The 14,892-nt window shown below is 36.1% G+C and overlaps 1 protein-coding gene across 1 annotated transcript in view; it reads left to right on the top strand.

Moving 5' to 3' along the window:
- LOC131162330 (ran-binding protein M homolog) overlaps window positions 1-14,892 on the top strand; it is an 89,381-nt gene that overhangs the window by 57,883 nt on the left and 16,606 nt on the right. The window contains exon 7 of the mRNA XM_058118684.1: window positions 6,790-6,858. Coding sequence (XP_057974667.1) covers window positions 6,790-6,858 — 69 coding nt within the window. The remainder of the gene's footprint in view (window positions 1-6,789; window positions 6,859-14,892) is intronic.

The raw sequence follows: 14,892 nt of genomic DNA, 5'->3' as shown, positions 1-14,892 counted from the left end.
CTTAACTTAATTAATTTAATTTAATAATATTTAATTAATTAATTACTAATTACTCTTAATTAATTTTTTCCCATACTATTTCTTTTTATTTGTTTATTTAATTAATTAATTTAATAATGTTCAATTAATTAACTAATCAATAATTACTCCTAATTTAAATTTTTTTAATAATTTTTTTTCCGGGTTATTACAGATGCATTGCGGTAACCTTTGCTGGAACTCTTGCCAATAGAAGCATCTCCAGAGTTTTGCATGCGCAATTTTCGAACCCCTAGTGTGAGCGTCTTCAGAGCCCTACCTACCGGATTTGATCTCGACCTGACCTCGCAGAATCAAGCCACTCCGAGGAGTATTTGCCACTTCGGGGCCCTAGCTTTTCGGGCCTCTTAGTCTACCATCTTTGTTCAATTGTTCTTTGAGGTTTCATCTTTGAGCTGCAAGAAATATTTATTTATTTTTTTTGAAAACGACATGGGCCTATCTTTATCTTGCCAAACAACTCTTTCAACCTTGTACGAACATGACCATCACTGTGTTAGCACGAGGTGATGTTAAAGCACTTGTTTCATATTGAAGGGATTTCCTTCAATCGGATAAGAGGAGGGGGAGACCCCTTTATTATGTGTGTTTGAGAGCAATGCTTGTTGAAATAGATGGTTTAAATTCACGAAGGTGGTAGTTTCCTAGCTTGTCGATGGTTTATCAACTTTGATTTGGCTAGAAAGGGACTTTAGAAACATTTGTAGGAGAAGTATTCACTATTGGATGGTGATTAGGTGGACGAGGGTGGGTAAGGTTTTGGAGTTATGGCTGAGAGGCGAAAGGTAATAATTTTCGGGGTTCATTCGTGGAGGTGTAAAAGGAATTGGATGGTAAAGCTTTGCTAATGAGTTCTACGAATTCTATAAGGAAATTTGACATGATTTTGAAGAAGCATGTGTTGCGAACTTGCAAGCACTTCAGCTCCCGAATTGTGGAGTTAGGTGGTGATGGAAGGAAAGAAAGGCGAAGGGTTCTCAAGTCATCTATAATAAAAAAAAATTGTGTCCTTGGTGTGGGGGTGACTTGCGATTGAAGGAATGGGGGGTGCAGTTACCAGATTACACACCGCTCAGTTGGAGGAGGACATCCATAAGGTGTAGGGATCTACGGTTCTGATGGCCATTGCTAGTCTTGCCGAGGTGGCTAGGGTTGCGATTTGGGATGAGGTCATGAAGTTTGGGCTACTCGTCTTGGATTTGGGCTAGGTATGTGAGAAAGGTGTCTCTTCTTTTTTAACAAAGTTGGGCCACTTAATCGAATAGGTCCAATGCTTAGACAGGAATGTTATGGGCCTTTCTTTGGATGCGAAAGAAGGCCCTTCTCAATAGGGGCTTTTGCAGATGGGCTTACTCCCTAAAATGCTTCAATGCAAGGATATGGGCGCTCAGGCTCTTCCCTTATTTGAGCATGTTGCTAAATAGGTCTATTATCCTAGCTAAAATTCAATGAAGCCAAATATGAGGGAGGTGGATATGACATTTTAGGTTTCAACTCTAAAAAATCTAAGGGTCCTAGGGTGTGTGCTCGTGGAATGCTACTCTAATGGATGTGGAAATAAGGAAATTATATGAAGTGAAGAGAGAGCATTTCAGTGAGATAAGGCCAAAGATTATAGGAAGAAATTCTGAATGAGAATTGAGTATCATGGAAGATACACTTGCTAAGATGAAGGATATAGCAAGAGATGGAGCAAAGTAGAGGAGGCTAAGAAATGAGAAGATTTTTTAGGTAACGATAGTGATGACATCACTGAGTTTGACTATGATAGGGGCTTGCTTTTGGATGAGATTTAGGAACAATATGGATATTATTCTGATTCTTGTGATGTTCTTGGGGACCTATCATATCTACGTCTTGTCGCATTGGAAGGATTGGAGGGAGTTCCTATTTTGAAAACAATGGGTTGGAAAATAAATTGTAGTGCAAGGATGGAATTTTACCTATATCCTTAGTGGAGGTGATATTTAGGAAGGATTTAGAAGCCTATAATATATTGAATAAATAAAATAGATTTAGAAATGTGTGATACTGGAGGAATTGAAGTGCACTTTGACGGGGATATTAAGTTCAATGCAAAGAAGGGTCATAGGGAGCTAGCCAATTTAAAGTGCTCGGTGAACTATGATGGAAAGGGATTGAAAAAGGGTTTTTCTTGGTTAATTTTTCTATTTGTTTGCTTTAGTTTTATTTCAACATATATATATTTCAAATATTTTTATTTTGTTTCCGCTTTATTTTTTAAATTTTTAGTTTTTTTTCCAGGCGGATTTGTTGTCCCCTTAGGTTATAGCTTCTCTTTCTCAATATAATATTCTTTATTTTATTCTTGCTTTAGGTTCTACCACCTAGTTCTCTTGCATTGATTTATTCCTCTTCCATTTTTAATACATATATGTAACGCTAAAACTCTATGTTGTGTAGTTAAGCTTTCATCTAGGATAACTTTACAATTCTTACATGATAAACAATCTACTTGCTAGTTAAAAAATAAATTATGACTTTTTATTTTGTCCACTCTTGAACGTTATTAAGTGTTTTTCTTTCCTCTTAAAGCAAGTATCGTTGTAATAAAATCTTATGACATGGGTTTTATGACATTGTCCAACATAATTTGGAGGTTCATGATGCAAGAAAAGAAGGTGTCTTGACTGCTGGCTTTCAGGCCTAGCAAATATCACAGATTGTTAGGAATGTAGGAGAGACCTACATGGTGAAGGGTTTCAAGAGGACTGTTGTAGCTGGTATGATACCCAAGCAGAATGTGCAGTGGAGGAGAAGAAGGTTTATGGCTGGTTGAGTTTCTTCTTTGGCAAGAGATAGCAATCGAATGAATGAGGATTGAGTGCGTGGGGTAGGGATATTATTTTTGCATGCTAATGAGAATTTTAGAGGATTTCTCTTTAGGACGGGGGTTGGGTGAAGGTTCACATGAAGCAGGAAAGTTAGATGGAAGTTAATTTCATTGATGATCAGGTTGGTGTTCAAATAGCAAGGATTCTAATAATGCAATTGTGGGGTTTGATGGGGCGGAGAAACCCATGGTTGAGGGAAAGTCAGCAGCATCCAGATTTATACTTGCTGGGTGGGGTTTGACGGGGCGGAGAAACCCCCGTCTGAGGGAAAGTTAGCAGCATCGAGATTTATACTTGCCGGATGTTGGGGTGGAAGGGCACAAAAAAGGCAACCTTGTGTTGGGAGGCATAATGTTGCTGACATGCAGGTGGTAAGTTTTTGAAAAGAAATACTATAGGAGACTGATGGAAGTTTTGATATTGGGGAGCTATTGAATAGGTTGAAGCTAGATTCAAAAAAGTTTAGTGAGGAAAACTCAAATAATGACATTAAGAAACGGGTGATGTGTCTGATGATGAGTGTGTGTCGAATAGTGATTTTTCTTGTGATGAAAGATTACTTTTAGATGAGCTTCATGGTAAAGTTCTGTATGTGTCTGAGTCTTCTGATCTTCTGATTTATTTGATGATATTTCTTATATACTTGCATCTCTGCTTGGTGTGTTAGGACAATGGAACTGGCAAGGAAGGACATATAAACAAGTAGGGTGAGGCTAGATTGAGAGGAATTGAGATAATTGAAAGGACTTGAGAGCATACCAACTGTTTGACAAAATGGGTTTTTGTCTTTGTCTGATCCAGCAGGCAAAGAACTTTGTTTGAATGTCAGCAAAAGTAACTCATGGAAGGGCATTGGGAACGAATGAATTTGCAATGCTCTATTGATTATGAAGGTCTCAGGGTTTAAAAAAGGGGATTTCTTAGTTAGCTTTAGTTAGGTCTATTTCTGTGTTGTTTTGGGTTTTCTTCTTCTTCTTCTTCTTCTTCTTCTTCTTTATTGGGTATTTCTTGGATTTTTCTAAGATTTTTTTTTTTGGGTATTTCTTGTCCTTGCTTTTATTGGATTTCCTTTATCTCTTAATATATCATCTTTTTCTTTTTTTTTTTATCTGAAAGAAATTTCTTTGGGATATTGAAACTTTTTGTTGGAGTGTTTATTGGGTATTTCTTGAATTTTTCGAAGTATTTTTTTTCCCTTTTTTGGGTATTTCTTGTCCTTGCTTTTGTTGGATTTCATTTATCTCTTAATATATCTTGTTTTTTTTTATTTTATTTTTTTATTTGAAAGAAATTTTCTTGGGATATTAAAACTTTTTGTTGGAGTGTTTAGGTAGCAATGTGTTTGTCCGTCTCCAGTGAGTTTTTGTCTTCATCATTTTGGGGGTTTTGAAAATGCAGAGGGATAGGGTCTTCATAGTTGTACTTTTTATTTATTTATTTATTTGCAGTGAATTGTGCATTTTTCTGAAGTGTAATGATAGAATTTTTTGGGGCTCTACTACTTTAACTGGTCTTTTATATTGTAGGGTGTTTTTTCTAGCTTTGGTTTGATGTTATGCGAAGGGGGTTTGTTTAAGGGTGTTACTCTGACAATGTCTGGCTAATATGAGGACTGATTAGAGAGCTTTGCTTCATTAGTTGCTTGTTTTCTTGTTTGTTTGTTTGTTTGTTTTTTTTTTCCCCCTTCTTATGAATTTCTTGTCTCAATGGATAAAATCTTCTTTGCTTGTATTCTTTCCTTCCCTTCATATGTTCCTTCGTGTATCTAAAACAAAGGAAGAGAAGGGTAGAGGATGAAACCTTCAGAGGGAAGAGTGAATGCAGCTATGTCGATTAGAGTAGAGACAGAAGATTATCTCTATGAAGAATGGACAAGATAGACATCTTTTTTGCAATGTCAAGTTGATAACATCTTGGTTTAATGAGCGTTTTACGGAACTATATTTAAATTAAAATAGAATAAACAGAAATGTAGGGTAGTTGGCCATATAATTACGGAAATAAACCCAATCGACTTTTGGAAAGTTGGTTTCATTAAAAGCAGACTTTTGGGAAGTCTGTTTTAGTTCAAATGTCATGTCATGTCAGGGAAGAGAGAGAACATACTTTTGGAGAGTCTGTTTTAGTTCAATGTCATGCCATGTCAGGGAGGATTATCATTTAAAAAAATATTTAAAAATGCATTAAAAATTGCATCAGATTCAGGGGAGGTCAGGGAGGAGAGAGAGCCGACTTTGAAAAGTCGGTTACAATTAAATATAATTTTGCATGGGTTTTAGTTTCCATGCATGCAACGTACTTCTAATTTATGTTTTCATTTTTTCCATTTTCCTTAATTTTTTTTTTTACTTTTGTTTTTATGTTTATCTGTTTTGAATTTATTAATAAATAAAAAATTAGGCAAATATTGCAAAAAGGGTTGAAAATAAATTACAAAAGATGAGGTAATTTTTTTATTTTTAAAATATTTACAGGAAATAGAAAAATTATAATAAACAGTTTTGATACTATTTGTTTGTGCAAATAATTTTTAACTTTTTAAGTAATTACAAGAAATGGTACCTTTTAATTTATATATATATATATATGAAAGTTGAGAAAGACTCTATTGTGTGCCAAATCAAGCCTCTCTCTCTCTCTCTCTCTCTCTCTCTACTTTCATATATATATATATATATATAAAATTAAAGGTGCCGTGCCATTTTTTGTAATTATTTAAAATATTGAAAATTATTTGCACAAACAAATAGTATCAAAATTGTTTATTATTATTTTCCTCTTTCCTGTAAATATTGTAAAAATAAAAAGTTAACTCATCTTTTGTAATTTCCTTCCAACCCTTTTTACAATATTTTTCTAATTTTTCTATTTATTAATGAACGAAAAACAAATAAATATAAAAACAAAATTAAAACCAAAATTTTAAGGAAACGGAAAGGATGAAAACATGAATTGGAAGTACATTGCATGCATGGGAAAAAGGGCATAACCGACCTTTTGAAAGTCAGTTTTGATGAAACCCATGCAAAATTATATTTAATTGGAGCTGACTTTCCAAAAGTTGGTTCTCTCTCCTCCCTAACATGACATGACATTTGAACTAAAACAAACTTTCCAAAAGTCTATTTTTGTTGAAACCGACTTTCCGAAAGTAAGTTGGCTTTATTTCCATAATTATATGGCCAACTCCCTTACAATTGTGTCTATTCTATTTTAATTTAAATATCCATAAAAATGTCTGGTTTAACACTAGATACAAAACTCAAAAACTTCTCTATTGACGTGCTTGCATCTTCTAAAACTTTCAAAACATTTTGACTAATTTTATGAGCAACGATATTTCATTACCAGATTAAATTTGTGCCTGAATAAGATATTTTGAGAATTATATGCGCAGAAGAGGGATCTGGCGGAAAAGGTTTCGTGGGCATATCATTGTCATTGGTTGTTTCAGTTTTAGTGATAAGAATCTATTTTTAGAAGTGGATTACTTATTTAACACAAGAACTCAAAGGTGTGCCATTGACTACTGGGTTGTTAGCTTGGTATTTGATTGAACTTTCAAAACATTCAAATGTGGGTATTTTAATTTTCATATTTTCTCTTTGAAGAGTTAGGACCTGGAATTTGACAATTCTCGTTCATGCGTAACTTCAAGATGAAAGCCTTCTCTTTTTAAGGGATTCTAAAATGTGTCATATGCATAAATGTTTCACAATGTTTGCTCTAGTTACAAAATTTAACTTCCTTGTCTTGTGGATTACTGAATTATGGATCTGTGGGTTGGTTTGTCTTTTCTTGTTTTTCCCCCTTCTATTTACTTTTTCTTTATTAGATGGCTCAATTTTGTACTGATGCCTTTTGTTTTGTTTTGTTTTTTTTGGTGCCAATGAAGCTAATCAGAAATGGGAAGATTGATGATGCACTTAGTATACTTCGTGAATCTCATCCTCAAATTGTTCAGGTGGGGTATCTAAATTCTTGATATATTAGTTTATAGAATGTATACAGTATGCACATTAATAGTCTTGCTTCATTTAAGAAGGCAATAAATGCTGAAAAAATATCATTATAAATTATAACCGTATCCTAACTGCATTGGACCTGATTGTAGGCATTAGGGGTGTATTTGGTTCAGTGCGGTTTGGTTTAGACCAATATCGAAAACCGAACTGCAAGACTTGGTTTTTTAATTTACTGAACTGAAACCGCATTGAAACCAATGGTTTTATTACCAAGACAAACAACGGTTTTTTAGTTCGATTTGATTGTGGAACTGATTGATGCAAAAATTGTGTAAATTTTAATTAAAAAGCTGTCATTCAGACAGCCTCATTATGTGGGCTGGACTCATGAACCAGTGGTGGCCCAGCAAGGATGATGACTGAACAAGTATGGGGCAATGCCTATTTATAAGAAGAGAGCCTTAACATTCTATCCATTACCGATGTGGGACTAAAATGGGATGGGGAGCAATTGCAGCCTACTGAGAAAAATTTATTAATTCCTTGATTGATCCATCACCAGAAAGGAGATATTTTTCTTATAGAAAGCACAAAATTAGAGTACAAAGGAATGAGAATAACAGTGAACATCAATGGAGATTGAAGCTCATAATTAACTTTGGAGTTAGAAGATACAGTAGAAGACGGCGGTGGCTGTGCATGGAAGTAGAAGGGGAAGTATGGCACAATTGGGTGGGTTCAGATGTGGCTTCCCTGGGTTAGTCTCTGGCGCTGCCGGTGGGTTATGAATTCTGTTCACTCCTCCACTGTCGGACAGCAGCAGTGGCGGGCATGAGTCGGGGGGTCTCGACAGCAATGCTGGTGGCAGCGGCGGGTGGTAGTAGTTGGTGTCATCGGACGATGGTGGTGGCAATGAGTAGTAGGAGCTGGTGCTGTCGGTGCATGGAGAAGGAGGAGGCGGAGGTGGGGGGCAGGTGGAGATGCGTACTGGAGAAGGTGGTGGTGGAGAGGGCTTTGGTGGCGGCGGCAAGAGAATAGGGTAGAAGGAGTTGTCGTAGGCAGAGCACATTGTGCAGGTCTGGTCTTTGGATGAGAAGGAGAATGCAGTGGGGGAGATCAGAGATGAGAATTAGGAGTGTTGAGGATTACTGGAATTGGATTCGTCATTGATGGGAGAGATAAGAGAGAAGGTGTATCTTGGTGAGTGATATATATGTGTGTGTGTGTGTGTGAGAGAGAGAGAGAGAGAGAGAGAGAGAGAGAGAGAGAGAGTGCATATTGATGGGTGATGGCCACACCATTGTCCCACACCAAAAGTTCACAAGGGAGGGGAGCCTCCCCACCTCTATAAAACTTCATCATTTCCAACTGATTTTTTTTTTTTTTGTCATTTTGCTTGGAGGAAAATGCTAAGGAAAGCTGAATAAATATATATCTATAGTAATTCAGTATAAGAATACAATCATAGGTAAAAAAAATTATTTAAAGATATTTAAATATAAATTTACAATTGCTGACATCTATATTTCATATTAAAAATTAATTTAATATAAGATATTTCTGTATTTTGGTTCGGTTTTGGGTTGGAAATTGAAACTGAAACCGAATACCAAAATTATATATTTTTAAGAACCGAAACCAAAAATGAAAAATCAAACCAAAATTCATTTCGGTCCAGTTTTGGGTCGTTTTTTGGTAAATATTGTACACCCCTAGTGGGCATAGACAGGTGATGCCTTATTTTAAATCTTGAATCGAATAAGAATGATGCATGTTTAAGATGTAGCCAGCCCTATTTGACAAGTATCAGTATCCATCATTTGAAGTACCGATGCCTGAAATTCACTGAAAATTTTCTTAATTTTCTAAAATCTTACTGTTTCTGTAAAAAAAACATTGATTTGTTGATGTAGAATGGCAATGTGGAATTACTGTCAAGAGAAAAATTGGATGGGAGGAAGGAAGAAGAAGAAGAAGAAAGAAGACTGTTTAGGTCTTTCCTTAGGCGGTAGCCCAGAGCTGACTCTGTTTGGGATCTCCAGTTTTTGAGAGAGTGGCTAGGAGATTGGATGGGTGGAAAGGAGCGCTCTTCACTTTAAGGATTGTATTACTGTTATCCATGCTTGTCTGTCAACATTTCTAACTACAGATTTATTAATCCAGTATAGCGTTTATAAAATAGTCACTAAAGTACTAGCTAATAGGTTGAGTGTGGTGCTTGATAAGACTTACTAAGGTTCAAAGTTTGTTCATGGGGGTAAGACAGATTGTGGATGCCATTCTGATTGTGAATGAAGTCGCTGAAGACATTCAGAGGAGAAAGAAGCAGGGGCTCATTTTTAAGCTGGATTTGAGAAAGCCTATGATAGAGTGAGTTGGGACTTCTTGCATAAGAGTTTTATAAGGAATGGGTTTGGAGAGAGATGGCGGAGATGGATGCAAGGCTGCTTGTCTAACTTGACTTATTCAGTTTTGGTGAATGATGACTCTAAATCTTGGTTTAGGGCTACGAGGGGGATTAGACAAGTGGACTCCCTCTACCATTTTTGTTTGTTTTAGTTGATGATGTTTTGAATAGGATAGTTGATTAGGCTTTGGATCGAGGTTTAATGATAAGGACAGGAGTGGGGAGGGAGGAGTGAAGGTTTCACATTTATAGTTTGCTGATGATACTTGCTTCTTAGAGGATCTTAGGCCTCCTTTTTTGAATATTTTGGGGCTTCTCCATATTTTTGAAGGGGTTTCCGGGCTTATGATTAATAAGGGGAGAGCTGTATTGTAGCTATTAATGTGTCTATTGGGCGCGTTAGGGAGTTATTCTTGGAAGTAGGGTGCACTGTGTTGGATTGGCCATTGTCCTATTAAGTGGTCCCTTTGGGGAGTAACACTAGATCAACTAGTTTTTGGGATTCGGTGGCGGAGAGGTTGTCTAAGCGTGTAGATGGGTGAATGTGTTGTCTAAGCTTGTCTTTCTAGTATTATTTTATTTCTATTTTTAAAATTCCTGCTGGGTTTGCTAGCAAGATTGAGAGAATTATGAGAGACTTGCTAAGGTCAGGGTTAGGGGGCTTTAGGGATCATTTTGTGAGGTGGTAGGTGGTTCTTAGATCTAAACAAGAGTGTGTTTGGGTCTTGGAAATTTGGTTTCTGAAAACACAGCTCTCTTGGCCAAATGGCTTCAGGGGTTCTTGCTAGAGGATTTCTCCTTGTGGCATAGAGTTGTTAAAAGCAAGCTTGGACTTGATGAGAATGGGTGGGATACTAATTTGAGTTCTAGGTGTTTTTTGGAAAGTTCGTCGAAAGCTATTTCTCTGGCTTATCCCCTCTTTATTCCCCATACTAAATTAGTAAATTCTTTTGAACAGGGGCTGTAATATCCGTGTTTGGAAAGATTGTTGTTTGGGGATGTTGTATTTATCCACCTCTTTTGTTTGAGTGTAGGGCAGAATGGCTCCATTTCTTCTTTTATTCTTCATCGGGGTGGTCATTTACGTTCTTTTGATTTTCACTTTCAGAGGCCCTTGAATAATAGGGAGACGGAAGAGTTATCCTCTTTGTTAGTCTTGTTCAATAAATTGTCGAGTCTCTTTGGGAACAGATTATTGATCTTTCTTTTTGGATTCCTTGGGTTTTTATTCTTGCAAATATTTTGTGATTTTTTTACTAGTACTGATTCTTCCTTTCCTCTATACAAAACTATTTGGAAGGCCAAAGCGCCCCCCCCCCCCTCCCTAAAATCAAAGCTTTTCTTTGGTTGAATGTGCTCTCTATAATCAATACCAATAACTTGTTGCAGATTAGGAGACCTTTGAAGGCTCTCTCTCCTGATGCTTCTTTGTTGTGCTTTAACAGTTCAGAATCTGCTCTGCATCTCTTCATACATTGCAATTTTTATGGGAGGGTATGGAACAAATTCAGAGAATGTTGGGTTTGTTGAGAGACAGTGGAGGAGTTTTTGGTGGTTTCTTTTGTTGATTTTGGTAGGAAAAAGGAAGGGGCAGTGTTATGGAAATGAACTTTCTTTGCAGTTTTCTGGGGACTTTGGATGGAACGTAATGCTCGTATTTTCTCGGGGAATAAGTTGTCGTTTCTTTTGGTTTGAGAGAACACTCATTATTTAGCTTTTTTTTTGGTGTGTGGTTCATGGGAATCTCAATGCGGTGTGTTTTTTGGATATTCAGCGTGATTGGAGCTTTTTGTTGACTTGCTACAGCACGCTGGTTTCTGTATTGTTCTCCCTGCTTTTTGGTTTTCCTTTGGTTTTTTCCGGTTTATTGCATATTTTGTTGAGTAGATGTTTTATTCTCCTGTTTGTATATTCTTAACCTATCAATGAATTTTTTTTTTCTATAAAAATATTACTCTTATACACACATGTCTGTCCTACACCACTTTGTATTCTCTGTTTCTCTCTAGAATTCCTGTAAGAGTGACCTGGAGGCTTGAAAGGGTATGAGGGATTTTGTGTGATTGAGTGATGGCAAGGGTAGTAGAGACCATCTTGTAGGTTGGGAGACCATCATTAGATCTAAAGGGGAGGGAGGCTTGGTTCCGGGTAACATGGTGACCATGAACATCTCTTTGATGGGAAAATGGTTATGGCATTTACTTAAGAACCTTGTTCTCTTTGGCACAAGGTAATTGACAGCAAGGTCTTAAATTTCGATTTCGACTCAAATTTCGAAGCTCCAAAAATACGGAAATTTTGATGGAAATTTGCAAAAAATAACTGAAATCCGTAGTAAAGCATGTAATTCTTTTATGAAACTTTAGAAATGGTTAGTAGACATAATAATGTAAGTTTTAGGACTAATATATTACAAGTTAAATACATCTATCTTGTGTATGAGGTGGAAAAGTTGTAATATAATGTGTGTATTAAACATATTTGTAAGATAATGTACATTAAACATATTCAGTTATTACAAATGAAATAAATAAATCATTTAAATATTATATAAAAATAATGATAATTGTAAGTGTATTTGTTCATATAATTTCAAAAGCCCTCATAATAATCTTTTTTTTGGATAAAAAAATAAATTAAATTAAGAGAGAAATTTAACTTCACTCCTAAATCTCTCATTTGAATTCCGAGGAAATTTCATTGCATAGTTAAAATTTCGACAAGTTTTGTTAAAATTTTAAGATTTTGATAAATTTTGGATGATTCGTTGAAATTTCAATGGAAATTATGTAAGATTGAAATTGATTGCTGTTTCAATTTTGTGGGTGGTGGAAACTAGAAATTCTGACGGAAATTTTGACAATTTTGTGGAAATTTAAGACCATGATTCACAGTAAATTTAATCTCCTACGAAATAAGTGGGATGCTGAAGTGGGAGTTAATATTACTAATATGAGTTCTTGAATGTTTTTCTCAGGTTTGTCATGATTTTCTTCCTAAAAAAAACCAGTATGCAGTGGATAATGGGGAGAGGATTCATTTTTGGGATGACCTTTGGATGGGGGAGATGCCTCTGGCTCTTGCATATCCTTGCTTCTTTTGGTTATAAAATTTCCATGATACCCAATTTCTACTTTTCTTCTCTTGCAAGAGGATGGGCCTTCTTGTGACTGCTATTTTGGGAGAAATCTTAATGAGAGAGAGAATAATGAGTTGGCTTTTGCCCAACTTGCTTGAATATTTTCATGTTCATTTGAGGAGTGATAATAGGGTTAGAGCTTAGATCCTTCTGGGGAATTCTCTTGTAAGTCATTTTTTCCTATGTGATTCATGACTCTTTTGCCTTGTATTCTTTGAGTTGGAAAGCTAAAGTTCCCTAAAAAATAAAACCTTTTATTTGGACTGCGATACATTTGAGAAAATCAACACCACTGATTTGCTTCAGAAGAGAAGACCAAATGAGGCAGTGTCACCTGATGTTTATGTCCTTTCAGGAGTGGGGACACTTGATCAAATTTGTTTCTTCATTTGCCCTTTCATTTTGTCTCTTTGGAATTATTTGATATCTTTGGTGAAAACTAGGTTTGCTTCTCTCATTGAAGGCTTTTTGTATTACAATGTTCAGGGGATATTTGGCAAGGGAAAACATTGTGTACTATTTTATTTTGGGGATTTGGCAAGGGAAAGGATATGAAAGCTTTATCACGGTGCACTGTTATGGCTATTATTTGGTGTGTTTGGTTGGAGAGAGATGCTAGAATCTTCAAAAGTGGAGCTACTGCTAATAATTTGCTTTGGAATAGAGTGGTTTATTTTGCGTCACTCTGGGTGCTGGCATGTGGTTTCTTCACATGTTTCCTTGGAAGACTTACTGCAGAATTTTTTGGCTTTGTTTCATTGAGTTGTTTTATTTTTTGTGACCTTGTAGCTGGTTTTCTTGTTGCGAAAGAAATCCTCCTTATTTTCCTTGTATTTTTCCTTTTTTATCTTTTTTTTGTTATATATTCTTTAATTTTCTAATACAATTCTTTGTTTATCAAAAGAAAAAAGATAATAAGAAAGAAAAACACATGTCCACTTCAATTTTCAAATTCACCAAAAGCTACCTCTTACATGGCTTTCACACACTACTTGTAAGAAAGCCTAAAGATAACTACAAATTGAGCCATAAACATTATCCTGCTACTAATTAAACTGCACACACATAATAACGACAAGCGAAACTCATTTGGGTTTCAACAATCCCTTGACCTTGTTCTTTGAAATTGAAATTGTTCTTCAAATTCAATCAAATTGATCCAATCAATAATCCAATTCCCATTCTACATCAATTCTTCCCATTGAGAAAAAGTTCAAACTTGAATGTTGAAGTGCGAGAGTATCAAAGTGACTGTAAAACAAGGGCGCTACAAAGACTGCAGAACGTGTATCAGTCATCATATCAGTGGTTTCATTAAATATCCTCCTTAATATGAATATCAATGTCAGATTTTGACGGTTGGTGAAGGTGGGCAAGACAATCATCAACTGTGGTTTGCACTTGGTGCATTAATGACTCATAATAATCAAGTTGTGCTTGTTCTTCTTGAAGCATTATTTTCTTAGTATGCAGGTTTGACTGAAGTGTGTGACATTGAAACTGGAGGGGGAGGACGAATTCCATACCTGGCATGCGAGGGTGTTTAATGAATGAAAAGAACAAGGTTGACCAAATTCGGAGCCTTTAAATCCGAAACTCAGTTGCACAATAGGAGTCATTGGGATATCCAAGGATTTTAATTTCCAAAATTTTTTTATTTGTTTATTTATTTATTTTTAAAGACCTGTAATTAGAGAACAGCTATGGTCAAGAATCAAATGAGGTTAAAGAGAAAGGTGAATCAAATTTTCTATAAAGTTGATTCAGGGTCTGTTTCTTGTCTGGAGCATTTTCTGATGTGGCTGGAGTTGATAACTTATTGGCTGATGAAGCTTGAAGACAGGGCAGTGTGGTTGGGTTTAATGATATGTGCAAAATGATGAAAGGAAAGATTAAGGCTTGATTTTGTACTGTACGAGAAGGGCTTTTTATTTTATTTTATTTTTCATAATCATTGAGTTTCCAACTAGAGACAAGGACTGGCTGTTTTAAGAAAAAGGTGGTTGGGATTTCCAAAAAAATTGAAAGGGTCAGACTGGATGCAAATAGAAAAATATTGAAATAGAAACAGGCCCTTGTTTTCAGCTCCACTTACAGAAGCTGGCACATGAGTTGAATGACTTGCCAGGACGACTTTCTGCAGATGAAACTTGCTGCAGAGGTAGATCAGAGGGTGGGAATGCAGTGATGGCGGTGGCGGCGACATGATGAGAGAAGTACAGGTAATGGGGAATGTAAGAGGGTCGATGGCTGGAGATTATTTTTCCAGCATAGTGTTCCATGATGCAAAATCTTGCCATGAACTCAATCAAAATCTCACTAGTTACTGTCCACCAGAATCTCACCAAAAACTTTGCAGACCCTTTTTCCCAAACTCTCCATTAGAATCTCTCATCCCACTCCCACCTTCCTTGCAATCCCTAGTACGAAATACCCCTTCAACAGTGCAACTAATATCCTTCTCTAATTCTGGTTCCATGGGGAGTC

This window comes from Malania oleifera, chromosome 8, assembly GCF_029873635.1.
Source record: "Malania oleifera isolate guangnan ecotype guangnan chromosome 8, ASM2987363v1, whole genome shotgun sequence".
NCBI classification, from domain to species: domain Eukaryota; kingdom Viridiplantae; phylum Streptophyta; class Magnoliopsida; order Santalales; family Ximeniaceae; genus Malania; species Malania oleifera.
This window is presented reverse-complemented; position numbering and strand designations above follow the sequence as displayed.